The sequence below is a fragment of the Callithrix jacchus genome, chromosome 13, assembly GCF_049354715.1.
Source record: "Callithrix jacchus isolate 240 chromosome 13, calJac240_pri, whole genome shotgun sequence".
NCBI lineage: Eukaryota > Metazoa > Chordata > Mammalia > Primates > Cebidae > Callithrix > Callithrix jacchus.
In genome coordinates, this window is record NC_133514.1 from 76,475,687 (window position 1) to 76,493,235 (window position 17,549).

Consider the following 17,549-nt stretch of genomic DNA (forward strand, 5'->3'; position numbering starts at 1 on the left):
GTGGACACCTAGCAAACTGTAGCATACCTGCCTAAGAGGGGCCTGACTATTAGAAGAAAAACAAACAAAAAGAAAGTAACAACAACATCAACAAAAAAGATGCCACAAAAACCCCATCCAAAGGTTATTAGGCTCAAAGATAATGGTAGATAAATCCATGAAGATGAAGAAAAATCAATGCAAAACACTGAAAATCCCCAAAGCTTGAATGCCTCTTCTCCTTCAAATAATCACAACAATTATCCAGCAAGGGCAGAGAATGGGGCTGAAGCTGAGATGGATGAACTGACAGAAGTAGGCTTCAGAAAGTGGGTAATAGTGAATTTTACTGACCTAAAGGATTATGTTCTAACTCAATGCAAAGAAGCTAAGAACCACGATAAAAGGTTACAGAAGCTGTTAACTAGAATAACCAGTATAGAAAGAAATATAAATGACCTGACAGAGCTGAAAAACACAGCATGGGAACTTCACAATGTGAACATAAGAATCAATAGCTGAATCGACCAAGCAGAAGAGAGAATATCAGAGCTTGAAGACTATCTTGCAGAAATAAGGCAGGCAAACAAGATTCAATTTTTTAAAAATGAAACAAAACAAACAAAAATTCTGAGAACTATGGAACGATGTAAAAAGACTGAATCTATGACTGATTGGAGTCCCTGAAAGAGATGGGGAGAATGGAATCAAATTGGAAAACACACTTAAGGACACCATCCAGGAGAACTTCCCCAACCTAGAAAGACAGGCCAATTTTCAAATTCAGGAAATCCAGAGAACCCCAGTAAGATACTGCATGAAAAGAGTAACCCCCAAGACACATAATCATCAGATTCTCCAATGTCAAAATGAAGAAAAAAATGTTCAGGGCAGCCACAAAGATAGGCAAGGTTTTCTACAAAGGGAAGCCCATCAGGCTAACAATGTTCTTCTCAGTGGAAACCCTACAAGCCAGGAGAGATTAGGGGACAATATTCAACATTCTTAAAAGAAATTCCAACCCAGACTTTCATATCAGGCCAAACTGAGCTTCATAAGTGAAGGAGAAATAAAATATTTTTTAGACAAACAACTGCTGAGGGATTTTGTGAACACCAGGTCTACCTTACAAGAGCTCCTAAAGGAAGCACTAAACATACATAGGAAAAACCATTACCATCCACTACAAAAACACACTGAAGTACACAGACCAACAACTCTATGAAGCAACTACATTAAGAAGTCTGCAAAACTAACCAGCCTATGTCATGATGACAGGATCTAATTCATACATAATATTAACCTTAAATGTAAATGGGCTAATGCCCCAATTAAAAGACACAGAATGGCAAGCTGGATACAAAGACAGGACCCATCCATGTGCTGTAGTGAAGAGACTCATCTCACATGCAAAGACACACATAGACTCAAAATAAAGGGATGGAGGAAATTTTACAAAAAAAAAAAAAATTGAAAGCAAAAGAAAAGCAGAGGTCGCAATCCTAGTTTCTGGAAAAATAGACTTTAAACCAACAAAGGTCAAAAAAGGCAAAGAAGGCCATTACATAATGTTAAAGGTTCAATTCTACAAGAAGAGCTAACTTTCCTGAATATATATGCACCCAATACAGGAGCATTGAGATTTTAAAACAAGTTCTTAGAGGCCTACAAAGAGACTTAGACCCCCGCACAATAATAGAGGGAGACTTTAATATCCCATTGTCAGTATTGGACAGATCTTTGAGACAGAAAATCAACAAAGATAGTCAGGACCTGAACTCAGCTCTAGACCAAGTGGACCTGATAGATATGCACAGCACTCTTCACCCCAAAACAACAGAATATACATTTTTTCTCAGTGCCATGTGGTACTTACTCTAAAATTGATTACATAATTGGAAGTAAAACACTTCTCAGCAAATGCAAAATAAGTGAAATAATAACAAACACTCTCTCAGACCACAGTGCAATCCAATTAGAACTCAAGATTAAAAAGCCCCCTCAAAATCACACAACTACATGGAAATTGAACAACCTGCTCCTGAATGACTCCTGGGTAAATAATGAAACTAAGACAGAAATCAAGTTCTTTGTCACCAATGAGAATAGAGTGACAAAATATCAGAATCTCTGGGATGCAGCTAAAGAAGTGTTAAGTGGGAAATTTATAGCACTAAATGCCCACATCAAAAAGCTAGAAAGATCTCAAATCAACACCCTAACATTACAACTAAATGAACTAGAGAACAAAGTGCAAACAAACTCCTGAGCTGGCAGAAGACTAGAAATAACCAAGCTGAGGGTGGAACTGAGGAGCTAAACAGAAAAAAACACACCAAAAAAAAAAAAAAATCAACAAATCCAGCAGCTGTTTCTTTCTTAAAAAAAAAAAAAAAACTCAATAAAATAGATAGACTGCTAGTGAGACTAATTTAAAAAAGAGAGAGAAAAGGAAGATTCAAATAAACACAATCAGAAACAATAAGGGAGATACCACCACTGATCCCACAGAAATACAAACAACCATCCGAGAATACTATAAACACCTCTATGCAAATAAGCTGGAAAATCTACAATAAATGGATAAATTCCTGGACACATGCACCCTCCTAAGACTGAATTAGGGAGAATTTGAATCCCTAAATAGACCAATAACAAGTTCTGAAAGCAGGTGAGGCAGTAATAAATAGCCTGCCAACCAAAAAGAGGCCCAGATCCAGATGGATTTATAGATGAATTCTACCAGAGGTACAAAGAGGAGCTGGTACCATATCTTCTGAAACTATTCCAAACGGAAAAGGAGGGACTCCTCCCTAACTCATTTTATGAGGACAGCATACTCCTGATACCAAAACCTGGAAGTTCTGGCCAGGGCTACCAGGTAAGGGGGAAAAAAAAGTGTATTCAAATAGGAAAAAAAGAAGACAAATTGTCTTTGTTTTAGGATGACATAATCCTATATCTAGAAAACCCCATCAAAACACTCAGAAGTTTCCTAAGCTGATAAGCAACTTTAGCAATGTCTCAGGATACAACATCAATGTGCAGAAATCGCAAGCATTCCTGTACACCAACAACAGACAAGCAGAGAGCCAAATCATGAATGAACTCCCATTTGCAACTGCCACAAAGAGAATAAAATACCTAGGAAAACAATTGACAAGGTAAGTGAAGGACCTATTCAAGGAGAACTATAAACCACTGCTCAAAGATATTAGAGAGGATACAAGCAGATGGAAAAAGATTTCATGCTCATGGATAGGAAGAATCAATATTGTGAAAATAACCATACTGCCCAAAGCAATTTATAGATTCAATGTTATTCCCATTACACTACCATTGACATTCTTCACAGAATTAGAAACAAAATTATTTTAAAATTCACATGGAACCAAAAAAGAGCTCACATAGCCAAGGCAATCCTAAGCAAAAAATAAAACAAACCTGGAGGTATCATGCTACCTAACTCCAAACTATACTATAAGTCTACAGCAACCAAAACAGCACTGTACTGTATAAAAATAGGCATATAGACCAATGGAACAAAATAGAGAACTCAGAAATAAAATCACACATCTAAAACCATCGATCTTCAACAAACATGACAAAAGCAAGCAATGGGGAAATGATTCCCCATTTAGTAAATGATGCTGAGAGAACTGGCTAATCATATGCAGAAAATTGAAACTGGACCCCTTCCTTACACCTCATATGAAAATTAACTCAAGATTAATTAAAGACTTAAATGTAAACCCCAAAACTATAAAAACCCTAGAATAAAATCTAGGCAATACAATTCAGGACATAGGCATGGGGAAAGACTTTATAATGAAATTGCCAAAAGCAATTGCAACAAAAATTGACAAATGGGATCTAATTAAACTACAGAGCTTCTGCACCACAAAAGAAACCATCATCAGAAGGAATAGGCAACCTATAGAATGGGAGAACATTTTTGCAATCTATGCATCTGACAAAGGTCTAATATCCAGAATCTATAAGGAACTTAAGGCAATTTACAAGAAAAAATAACAATCACATTAACAAAATGGGCAAAGGATATGAACAAACACTTCTCAAAGAAAGACATATGTGGCCAACAAACATATATTACTGAACATTACAGAAATGCAAATCAAAACCACAATGAGATACTACCTCATGCCAGTCAAAATGCCAATTATTAAAAAGTCAAGAAACAACAGATGCTGATGAGGTTTCAGAGAAATAACACTTTTACACTGTTGGTGAGTGTGTAAATTAGTTCAACCACTGTGGAAGACAGTGTGGTGATTCCTCAAAGGTCGAGAACCAGAAATACCCTTTGACTCAGCATTCCCATTACTGGGCATACACCCTAAGGAGCATAAATTATTCTATTAAAAAGATACATGCATGTGTTGTGTTCATTGCAGCACTATTCACAATAGCAAAGACATGGAATCAACCCAAATGTCCATCAATTATACACTTAAAAAAATGTGGTACATATACATCATGGAATATTATGCAGCCATAAAAGGGAACAAGATCATGTCCTTTGCAGGGACATGGATGAAGCTGGAAGCCATTATCTTCAGCAAACTAACACAGGAACAGAAAAACAAACACTATATGTTCTTGCTTATAAGTGAGAGATGAACGATGAGAACACATGGACACAGGGAGGGGAAGAACACTTACTGGGGCTTATCAGGGAGGGCAGGGTTGGGAAAAGCATTAGGAAAAAGAGCTAATGCATGTTGGGCTTAATACCTAGGTGATGGGTTGATAGGTCCAGCAAACCACCATGGCATGTGTTTACCTATGTAACAAACCTGCATATCCTGTACATGTACCATGGAATTAAAAAATAATAAAAGAAAATAATTATAGAAAAATGAAAAACACACCCCCAAACATTTGCCTTCTTTCTTTTTCTTCTAAGAAACATGTCTTCAATGAAATGGAAATGTTCTGTCTAGAACAGGCCAATCAGAGCTTGAGTGATTAAAAATTTATTTTAAAACTCATACATTTCTGAAATTATATAATAATTCATAAACCCAGATTATACATTAATAATATACAATTAATACAATATAATACATTATATCTTTACTACTGAATATCTTTACTATGTTAACTATTATGATATATAGGATTTATTTAATATAGAAATAGTATTGACATCATAAACTAGTGAGGGAATATTAATATAGCTTATATAGTTTGCTATATGATTTACATTCAGTCCTCACCTTCGGTGTTTGTCATTTTACTTTCATGAAAACTTTCACTGGTCTCCTTAGAGGCTCCAAAGAGAACCAAACTTTGAGATGTGACATTGCCTTTTAAAAGGAAAAAATACATATTTTAGTGAGTAGTTAATATCACAGAAAATTTAAAATAAGCACCATCATGTATAAAACTATGTTAGGGAAGTGCTCTCCTTAAAAGAAAAAACTATGATATAAATATTAAACAAAATCCACAGTAGATTATCCTCAGATATTTTCTCTGTGCTCTTCAATTGGTTTGACTCTTTTATCATTAGAAGATATTCAAAATGATATGAGCCTGTTTAAAGCAAACAGATAAATCATTATATGTTGATATAGAATGTATCCAGGATACACTATGTGAAAATTAGCAAGGCAGAGATTTGTGTGTAAGCATTGTCATCCTTTTTTTAAAATGAGGTACCTATATATATGCACACACACATATATATATATACTATTATATATATTTACTATGTTAACTATTAATGATATGTAGGATTGATTTATAATTATAAATAATGATATACATATACATATCATTACATAGGATTAATAATTGCTAGATTAAGAAACTGTTGTTTTTAGAAAGAGAAAAGGTAGAAAGAGAGGGGAAATGTTTTATTTTATTTTACAATCTCTGAGGAAGTGTTTCAAAATTCTAAAAGAGAAGAATATATTATCATTTATTTGACATTTTCTTTCTTTCTTTCTTTTTTTTTTTTTTGAGACAGAGTTTTGCTCTCGTTACCCAGGCTGGAGTGCAATGGCGTGATTTCAACTCACTACAACCTCCGCCTCCTGGGTTCAGGCAATTCTCCTGCCTCAGCCTCCTGAGTAGCTGGGATTACAGGCACACGCCACCATGCCCAGCTAATTTTTTGTATTTTTAGTAAAGACGGGGTTTCACCATGTTGACCAGGATGGTCTCGATCTCTTGACCTCGTGATCCACACGCCTCAGCCTCCCAAAGTGCTGGGATTACAGGCTTGAGCCACCGTGTCGTGCCTATTACTATTTTTTAATGCAGTCTTGCTTTGTCACCAGGCTGGAGTCAGGATCCCAGATCACTGCAACCTCTGCCTCCTGGGTTCAAGCGATTCTCCTGCCTCAGTCTCCCAGATAGCTGGGATTACAGGAATGCACCACCATGCCAAGCTAATTTTCTGTATTGTTAGTTGAGATGAGGTTTTGCCATGTTGGCTAGACTGGTCTAGAACTCCTGACTTCAGGTGATCCACCTGCCTCAGCCTCCAAAAGTGCTGGGATTACATGCATGAGCCACCATGCCTGGCCAGAAATAAATAATTCTAAAACTGTAAAAAAACATCTTCTGGATATATCAGCCAGCCCAACACATAGGGGCTCGTTTCCAATAGAGCACTGGAGGCAAATGTCCTATTTTCCAAGCTGCTGAGCTTTTGGCATTGTAACCACAACTTCAGTCCCCTTCTCTAATCACTTCCTTCAGACTCTGTGATGATGATGTGAGGTTTTCCCATAATTAAGACCTCAGTATTATCTTTGAACTTTAGTTTTACTCTAATCTTCAAGCAGATGTTCCCACAACTTTCCTGAGTCTTGATGACTCCAATCCCTACATTCAGTACCCCAACCAGTGACTTGGGGAGTTTGCAATGTAGCCCTTTTGTGGAATGTTCAGAGTATTAAAAGAATAAAGTTTCCACAATCAAATTCTTGTGTAAGTTAGATACTGACATGAAAGACATGAAAGAATCAGAATTGTAGGTCTATGTGTGAAGTGAGGGAAGGTGACATAGATGTTTCCTCATAATCATTTATGAAAAAAACACATATTAAGTTTGTACACTCTTCTCTAAGTATGCATTATTCAAAATAAAAAAGGGAATATAGGAAATGGAGTATATAACAGACACTACCAATAGATAAGTATTTTTTTGAAGAAGTGTTAAGATTATACTCATTAATAAAACAATTAGGAAGAACACAAGAATGCCTAAAGTTATTTTCACGCTTACAATTTTTTGAAAAAAAAATTAATATGTGACAGAAAAAAGAGATGAAAATTGTATGTAATAGTTTTTGGATACCTTCATTTGTCCTTGACCATGTCTTCTCTCTGAGAGCCTTTACTTCCTGACATGTTAAACCTATAAAAGGTAAAATACAATAAAATAAAATATTTGCTTTTTGAGTCAAATATTCTGCCCTATATTGCACTAGTAATGGTAAGGGAAGGAAATAAGATTCAAAATAAAGACACATAGGCTAAATTCCATAAGAAAGGGCTAAGCGGATAAGTAGAAGAGAAAGACAAAGTTTGGATGGTGTTTCTCTGCAAGGATGTATGATAGAAAACACTCATGAAGAAAATGGGAAGTCATTTTGGGTGACATTCTGGGATGATAAATAGATTCACAATTTTAACAGAAGATTTCTACATCATTTCTCTGTTTAATGTTCAAGAGAATGTAAATGAAGATTTAAACTAATTTCCAGTGTTGTGTTATACATGGATTTTAAACATCCAACAGTACAGTAAGATTAACCTTGTGACATAGCACAGTTTATCGAAAAAATACAGTATATGAAGAGAGAGAAATACAATTATTTACATATGGCATAACTGCATCTCTAGAGAATCCCCAGTCCAAATTCAAAATGATTAAAAAGAGTTTACATATATGTCACATAAATCATATATCATGATTTTTATAAAAGATAGCATTGCCAACACCAATGACATAAAAATATATTCAAAAGACATTTCATTATAGTCACAAAACTATAACCTACATAGGAACATATTTAATAATTATTATCTAGGTTTTAAAAAGATTGTGGTAGCAAAAAATATTACTAGAACATAAAAAATGTTTAAACAAACAAGAATGTAAATTATAGTTCACATTAGGAAGCTAGATAAACATTACAAAAGTTTTTTTTTCCAGTTTAACAACATATAAAGAACTCAACAATTACTTTTAAATTTTAAAAATAAGTAACAATATCAAAAAAAAATCTAAAAATTATGGCAAATATGTGCATGTGTTTGTAGTGGAGAGATGGCCTTGTCCTTTAAATATCTGAATATGTCTAGTTTTCTAAGGATATATTTCAAAGACTATTACAAGAAATAAATGTGTTAATCAATGAAGAGAAAAGAAACAGGTTCTTCTCTATACAAAAACAGACATATGAAAATAAATTATATTCCAAGATAAGATATGATGCCCACAAAAATTAAACATTTTTAAAAAGCTATCAGATAATTATATAAATATTTTAGATATCTCAAAGAAATTTAAAATATTTGATTCAAACTAAAAAATCTACAATTTATAATTATAAAACTGAGATTTGTGCTAATAAAAAATCATCATATGAAATGCAGAAACAGAATATTCCAAAGTTCAACATTCATAATGGTTTTCCTAAATTACCAAGATAAATTATGATGTCTCTCTCTTTCAACACACCAGTTTCATGAGGGCAGGGAGCACATCTATTTTTAGCCACTGTATTTTTGGCAAGTAGCAAAGAATCCCAGATATAGTAAGTGTTCATACCTATTTACTGAATGAAAACTACAGTAACTGGAGGAATGAGGGAACACACTAGAGTGAAATAATGACCACACTAAGAATACAAGTGTACCTCAGAGATATTGTAAGTTCAGTTCTAGACAACTGCAATAAAGTCATACAAAGTGTTTGGTTTCCAAAAGCATAGAAAAGTTATGTTTATACTATACTGTTGTCTATTAAGAGTGTGATATATCTAAAACAATATTTCTAAACATCATCTAAGTATTATTTATGTCTAAACATTAAAATGATTCTTTAATTAAAATATTTCAGTTTTAAAAAGTTAATGATCATCTGAGCCTTCAGCAAGTCATAATCTTTTTACTGGTAGAGGGTCTTGCCTCAATGCTGATGGCTGCGGACTGATCAAGGTGGTGGTTGCTGAAGGCTGGGGAGTCTGTGGCAATTTCTTAAAGTAGGACAATAAAGTTTTCCTTTGTAAGTCTTCCTTTTACAAAAGGTATCTTTGTAACATGTGATGCTGTTTGATAGCATATTATGCACAGAAGAACTTCTTTCAAAATGGAAGCCAATCCTCTCAAAACCTATTGTTAATTTACCAATTATGTTTATCTAGTATTCCAAATCTTTTGTTGTAATTTCAATATCTACAGTATCTTCATCAGGAATAGAGTTCATCTCAGGAAACCACTTTCTTTGCTCATTCCCAAGAAGCAACTTCTGATCCATGAAAGTTTCATCATGACATTATAGCCCTTCAGTTGCCATCTTCAGGCTCCATTTCAAATTCCAGTTCTCTTGCACTTTCTACCACATCTTCAGTTACTTCCTCCGCTGAAGTCTAGAACCCCTCAAAGTCATCCAGGAGGGCTGAAATCAACTTATTCCAAATTCCTGTTAACAATATTTTGACCTCCTCTCATGAATCATGAATATTCTCAATGGTATACACTTTCTCAATGGATTTTTACTTATTTTACCCAGATCCATCAGAGGAGTCACTATCTATGGTAGATATAGCTTTATGAAATGCATTTCTTAACTAATAAAACTTGAAAGTTAAAATTACTCCTTGATCCGCAGCCTAGAGAGTGAATATTGTGTTAGCAGGTATGAAAACGTTAATCTCCTCATACATCTCCATTTGAGCTCTTGGATGTATATGTTGTCAGTGGAAGTAATATTTTAAAGGAATTTCTTTCCTTTTTTGAACAGTAGCTCTCAACAGTGGGCTGAAAACATTCAGTATACCATGCTGCAGATGAACCATCATTTAGGCTTTATTGGTTCATTTATAGCACACAGGCAGAGGAGATTTAACATAATTCTTGAGGGCCCTAGGATTTTTGGAATGGTAAGTGAGCATTAATTTCAACATAATGTCACCAGTTGCATTAGTTTTTAATGAAAGACTCAGCTTGTCCATTCAAGCTTTGAAACCAGGCATTTACTTTTCCTCCCTAGCTTGTGGGAACGCTCCCATGTCAGACCCCCAAGTAGTGGGTCACACCATATGGTTGAGCTTGATCCCGGACACAGGCCCCCTGTTGAAGGTAGTCGAGCTATGGGGAAGAAGGACTGCAAGAAGGCTTATGTGATATACAAAAAATGACATGAGTTACTATTCTATTGTGCTGAGGTGATGGGAGGCACAGTGTCCACTTTTGGTTCTCACAGTGTCTGCTTTTGGTTCTCACAGTGTCTATTTTTGGTTCTCACAGTGTCCACTTTTGTTTCTCTCTTCATTATAGTTTCTTCTTAAAGTTATGACTTAAATCTTCAAAGCAAGCTGATAGTAAAAATTGCTTTGTTTATGTTTTTCCTACACCTGGACCCTTGATACAGTATTTACAATACTGCTTGTGACTTAATGATTTATAATGTAGCCTGTGATTTTCTTGTGAAACTCCTGCCCTAGTTTCTTTTAAACTTTTAAACTTAGATATTGCACCCAGATTCTTGTGACTGATAATTGCACCCCCTGCTTTAATCTGATTATGTACCTCCCTGTTCCCAGCATATTTATCCAAAATATGGTGACTTGTGATTGTATTGTAATACTTTCTGTTCCCACGAAACACCGATCCCATGATGTAAACACTTCTACTTGTAACGTATATAATCAGACCCTGAGTTCAATAAAGCTGTTGATGAAGCATCTGACTTATCAACCCTCCAGACCCCATCTGTTCTTTCTTCTTCTCTTCTGCACACCCCCCTCTCCAGGTTGGGACCCTCTTGCTAGCCAAGAGCCCCCCGGCAGATGTGATGGCCCCCACACTAGCTGTAAAAGTCCTAGATGGCATCTTCTTCTGTTGTAAGGCTGTTTTGACTACATTGAAAAATCTATTGTTTAGCATGTCCATCTTCATCAATTAGCTTAGCCTGATTTTCTGGATAACTTGCTGCAGCTTCTGATCAGCACTTGCTGCTTCGCCTTGCACTTTTATGCTATGGAGATGACTTATTTCCTTAGATTTCATGAACCAATCTCTGCCAGCTTTCAACTTTTCTTCTGCAGCCTTTTCACCTCTCTTAGCTTTTATAGAATTGAATAGAGTTAGGGCCTTGCTCTTGATTAAGCTTTTGTTTAACGGAATGTTGTGTCTGCTTTGATCTTCTATCCAGACCACATAAACTTTCTTCATATCAGCAATAAGGCTGTTTTGCTTGCTTTATCATTCATGTGTTCACTGGAGTAGCACTTTTAATTTCCTTCAAGAACTTTTCCTTTACATTCACAACTTGGCTAACAGCTCAGCACAAGAGACTATGCTTTCAGTCTATCTCAGCTTTCAACATGCCTTTCTCACTAAGCTTAATCATTTCAAGCTTTTGATTTAAAGTGAGAGACACATAATTCTTCCTCTCACTTGAACTCTTAGAGGGCATTGTAAGGTTATTAATAGCCTAAATACAATATTGTTGTGTCTCAGGGTACAAAGAGGGTACAGGAGAAAGAAAGAGATTGGTGGGGAACAGTCAGTGGAACAGTCAGAATACATGCAACATTTATCAATTAAGTTAGCTGTCATATGCGTGTAGTTCATGTTAAATGAAAAAAATTACAATAGTAACAATAAAGGCCACTGATCACAGATCACCATAACAGATATAAAAATAATGAAAAAGTTTTAGAAATATTGCATGTGAAGTATTAACATGTGACACAGAGACATGAAAGTTTTTTACATGTTCTTAGAAAAATGCCGCCAATAGACTTGCTGGAAGCAGGGTTTCCACAAACCTCCAATTAAAACCAAACAAAACAAAACACAGGATCTATAAAGTGCAATAAAGTGAAGTGCAACAAAACGAGATGTGCCTACAGTCAGTTTCTATAAAGAGTTGCACATTAAACAGACCCTAAAAAACATTGGTTCAAATAAATTCATGCTCTAATTCATGTTTCTGCCTTAGTGGATAACTGCATTGTTATACAATATTCCAGTTATAAAATTCCAACACCATGTGCTCATCAAAACCACTCTGTCAGGAAACAGATTTTCTAAAGTAAATTCCTGATGAATTACATAATTTAAAATTTTTCAAAATATATTAAAATTATACAATTAACATGTTATATAACATTTAGTCATGCATTATTTAGATTTAATAATTTAACAATATATTAAAATGATAATTTTATCTTCTTTGATTCAAGACAGAAATTCATAAGGTGGATGGGCATTCATTTTCACTAAATATGAAACAAAAATAAATAATATATAAAGGTTTCAAGTTTTACTTATATAAGTTGAAATATTTAACTATTACCAATCCATCATCAGACGGTCCAAATGAGAGAAGATTAAATAATTAAATGAACACATGGAAATTATTTACATTCTTTGGTAATAAAAATGTTAACTAGAGCAGCTATGGAATTAGGTCATTTTCTATTTAATATACTAGCTATTTAATAATAATCAAATAAAATCTGGAATTAACATGTTGTAGCAATGTTAATACACTGTTGAATGTGAGATATATTTGTGGAAAACAATATAAAATAAATATTGAAGGCCACACTAAAGTTCATACCCAGTGTCCCCCAAATTCTAATTCTGAATACTTGAAACAAAAACCAAAAAAGACAAAAGTTAAAAAGAGATATCAGAGAAAATGATAAAATAAGGACCTTTGAAAAATCTACCTTTCCATAAATACAAAGAATAAAAAAGGCAAAACTGTCAAAATCAACACTTTCAGAATTCCAGAAATACAGGAAAGACTTCCAGCAACTGTGTGAGCAACTATTCAAGAAAAACAGATAAATCTTGGTAAGAACACAAACATTTGTGGCATTTTAACTTCCCTTGGTCCCAACCCTGACTCTGAAGCTTAACAAAGCCTTGAAAAATAAAGGTCCACATTTATGATATCACAGGAAGCAGAAAAGAGTTGGAGTTTTTTGAAAGCCTCATTCTTGAAGAATTGTCATTTATAGACATATATGGTTATTCCCTGCAAGACTTTACTTCCAAGGCTGTGAGTATGATCAAGAAAAAGTCAAACTAATATTATTGGGAAAAAGAGATTTAAAGGAAGTAGCACCTATCAAACTCCGGCTCTTCTAGAAGTATCTTACGTTTCTGAAATATGAGAAATTACGTATTACACTTATCTACTCAGTGGTTCCTAACCAGAATAGTATCTGGATATCTGGGACTTTGTCGTTGTTGTTAGAGGAGGGGTCTCATTATGTTGCCCAGGCTACCCTCAAACTCCCAAGCTCAATCAATCCTCCCACCTCAGCCTCCCATGCAGCTGGGACTACAGCCATGCACCACCATGCCTGGCTTCAAGGAAGTATTTGTAAAAATACGGGCCCAGGCTTTACTAGACTTACTCTATCAAAATTTTTAGGGGAGAGCCTAGACTTGTAGATTTTTTAGAAATTTTCTTCAGGTTACTGTGATGCACGATTCTAGCTAAGAACTAGTGCAACAGACAACTACTTCAGTATCATCTTTTATCCATATAACCAACTTCCTTTATCATTAGAGGATCTGGCACAGAGAAAAAGATCCATGAAAGCCCTAATATCTCACCTCTGGTTGACCTTGAGACTGCATGTGCTAAAAGAAAAGGCTAAGGCTGAGTTGTCAAGTCCTTGGATGAATGTTGAAGACGTATCCCAACATGCACGTAAAGATGCTCAGCAAAGACTGAGAGATTTGACTCCAAAAATGTAGAGAAGTATCTGTTCGAACATTAATTGGCCATTAAGCCAACTGGAGAGAGATTTCAGTGGCCACAGAGGAAAAAATTATGGGCTTCAGAGAACTAATTCAGAAAAGTTGCTAAATTGACAACTACAAAAATCAGCAGGGAGAGCAAACCCTAGAGAAGACAAAGAATTTGATGTCCACAGTTTTTCACATACTACTATTTTAAATGTCCGGTTTTCAACAAAAATATAGAACATCCAAAAAAACAAAACTAACCAATAGTTCATATAGAGGAATAAAGCAAACAGACTTCGTCAAAATCAGTTTGGAAATTACAGTTACACTTTGATACATAAAAATCTTGAAAGTCAGCATTCAGTTTTTCTTAAAAGAAAAAACTGGATGGAAAACATTTCTTCTTAGGTCCATCAGAAAGTTAAGGTTACAATGCAAACTGACACCCACAAAACTGGAGGGTCAGGCAAATGCAGAAGTTGCTGGAGCCAAAAATGGGTAGAAAAGTGTAAGATCTAATTGATTAACTATTGGAAGCTTAGTGTGGACTAGTTTGAGCGTTACAAACTTCTGGGGAGTCAGTCTTACAGGGTCAAGTATATTTTGACTTTTATCTCCAGGAGCTCACCATGTTCTCACAGGCACATTTTGAGGAATATTCCTTCCTACCTCTAGAAGAAGGGGAAAAGTAACTATTCTGAATTATTCCCAGGGTAAAAATTGCCATTTTGAAATATGCCCAGAATGTTCTATTTAACACTAACTTTCAAAGGAAACTACCTTAACAGAATCTAACCAATTGAGAGAAGGGAAATATTCACTTCAGCCCCTCTACACTTCTTGTTAAACTTAAGTAAGTTGGAAAGAATTTTGAGAAGCATGAGATAACGTTATGCATTTGTCAAAACCCACAGATCTGTACCATACAAAGAATTAGCTATGGACCTTAATTCATACAAATGTATCAATATTGATTTATCAACTTTAACAAATATACAACACTAGTGCAAGATATTAAGAATATTGGAAACTGTGAATGTGGGGTAGGAGACAGTGAGTATACGAGAACTCTGTATTACATACTAGTTTTCTATTAGCCTAAAAATACTCTAGATAGTCTACTAATTAAAAAAATAAGTGACATTCACTTCACAGCCACTAGGAGGTTATAATAATAAAATAAAAACAAAAACAAAAATCCAAGAAACTAATAATTGTTGGTAGGGATGTGGAGAAATTGGAGTCCACACATTTTGCTATATGAAATGTAAACTATTGCTGCTTCTGTGGAAAGCAATTTGGCCTTACTAAGAAAGTTAAACACTGAATTACAAAATGACCCAGCAAATCCATTCCTAACTATACATTCAACGGAAATGAAAACATATATTTGTATAAAAACTTGTACTCAAATATTTATGGCAGCATTATTCATAATAGCCCTAAAACAGAAACAAGTAAAACCTCCATCTACTTATGAATATATAAACAATATGTGGACTATTCATACAGAATAATATTATTCAGTTATATAAAGGAATTAAATATGAATACATTTTACAACATGGAGAACCTTGACAACATTATCCTAGTTGAAAAAGTGAAAGGCATGCAGAGCCAACTATTTTAAAAAATCATTGAGCTGGGTGTGGTGGCTCACGCCTATAATCCCAGCACTTTGGGAGGCTGAGGCAGGTGGATCACCAGGTCAAGAGATCCAGATCATCCTGGTCAACATGGTGAAACCCCATCTGTACTAAAAATACAAAAAAATTAGCTGGGCATGGTGGTGCATGCCTGTAATCCCAGCTACTCAGGAGGCTGAGGCAGGAGAATTGCTAGAACCCAAAATGCGGAAGTTGCAGTGAGCCGAGATTGTGCCATTGCACTCCAGTCTGGGTAACAACAGTGCAACTCTGTCTCGAAAAAAAAAAAATTGATATGAAATGTCTAGAGTGAACAAATCTCCATAGAGCAAGAAAACAGATTTGTGGTTATCAGCAGGTATGTAGAGAAGGAATGGGGAATGAATGCTAGTGGTACTGAGTTTCTTTTAGGGGGTATGAATATGTTCTAGAAATACATAGTGGTAATGGCACATAAACTTATGCTTATACTAAAAATGCTAAATTGTAAACTTTCAAAAGGTAAATTTTATGCTGTGTGAATTGTAGCTTAATTGTAAAAGCTAAACACAGTATCACTTAGCATATGTGCCAAAATAGAACAATGGTTATTTAAATTATGATTAAAAAGACTGAGTATTATTATTCAATAAAAATGTAATTATTAAGAATGGCAAAAATGTATAAAAGTTAATTACATAATTTAAATTTGAAAATTATAATGCATTTGTATAAATATATGTATATCTGTTAAAAGATAATGTACCTGAAAGAAAACAGTAATGTTTTACTTTTAGGCATATCATAGTTCCTATATCTCCAAAATTTTTATATTCTAGTAAAATTTTAAACTGTAAAGAAAAATTTTTTAATTCCTTTGGAATCTAGGTAAAAATACTAAGTTGATTATATATAGATGAAAATAAAATTGGTATGATTTGATGTCAAATGACAATTAGATAATTCAGTTAAAATACTCTCATAAACAAAAAAATAAATTATATAAAAAAAATGTAAGCCAAAGAATTTACCGAATAAAACTGCCATTCAAGTATATAGGCTAGATATAATTGCTATGAATATTCAAGAAATGAAAGAATATATTTTCTTGGCTGGGAGCAGTGGCTGATGCCTGTAATCCCAGCACTTTGAGAGGCCAAGGAGAGCAGATTGCCTGAGCTCAGGACTTCGTGACCAGCCTGGGCAACACAGTGAAACCCTGACTCTAATAAAATACAAAAAAATTAGCTGGGCATGGTGGCATGCATCTGCAGTCCCAGCTACTCAGCAGGAAGAGGCAGAAGGAGACTCTCTTGAACCCAGGAAATGGAGGTTTCAGTGAGCCAAGATTATGCTGCCACACTCCAGCCTAAGTGACAGAGCGAGACTGGGTCTCAAAAAACAAAAAAGAAGAAAAAGAATATATTTCCTTGGATCTCTTCCTGAATCCACTAGAAAGTAGATATAGTACAACAAAAATGATGGGAGAAATTTGGCATAATACTGGCAGTGAGTCTTGAATATGTTAGCTTTTTAACTAATATGGAAGAATGAGAAAAGTATAATAGACTAAAAGGGTTATGTACATATGCTCTGACAAATCAGATACAGTACTAATGATGCAAATACAGTACTAGTCAAAAATATTGTGCTGGGCATGGAGTAGGAGAGTATATGCAAAGGATAATAAGAATACTTCATAAGTATAAACCAGGAATCGAATAGTATTCCTTAATTAAATAATAGGAAGATGTAATGCAAAGGCAAGAAAAGCTTCTTAGCTGAATTTGGTATTGCTCATAATAAAGATCCAATACACATTATCTAAAAGAGAGAGAAGTAAGGTATTAGTAACATAAATTTTCTACATGTTAAAAAGGACAGCAAACAATCTATATAATACATATGTATAAATATATTTAAATATAAAATGTAATGAAAATGAGACTTTGTGAATCTTGTTTG

The 17,549-nt window shown here is 34.7% G+C and overlaps 1 protein-coding gene across 13 annotated transcripts in view; it reads right to left on the reverse strand.

Annotated features, from left to right (window-relative positions):
* CCDC178 (coiled-coil domain containing 178) overlaps window positions 1-17,549 on the reverse strand; it is a 482,007-nt gene that overhangs the window by 425,388 nt on the left and 39,070 nt on the right. For all 13 annotated transcript variants that reach the window (XM_078347961.1, XM_078347960.1, XM_054244101.2 and 10 more), the window contains 2 exons: window positions 7,313-7,372; window positions 5,220-5,309 (listed from right to left, as the gene is read on the reverse strand). Coding sequence is in view for 11 of the 13 variants with exons in the window: in XM_054244101.2 (XP_054100076.2) it covers window positions 5,220-5,309; window positions 7,313-7,372 (150 nt within the window). In the remaining 2 variants the exon portion in view is untranslated. The remainder of the gene's footprint in view (window positions 1-5,219; window positions 5,310-7,312; window positions 7,373-17,549) is intronic.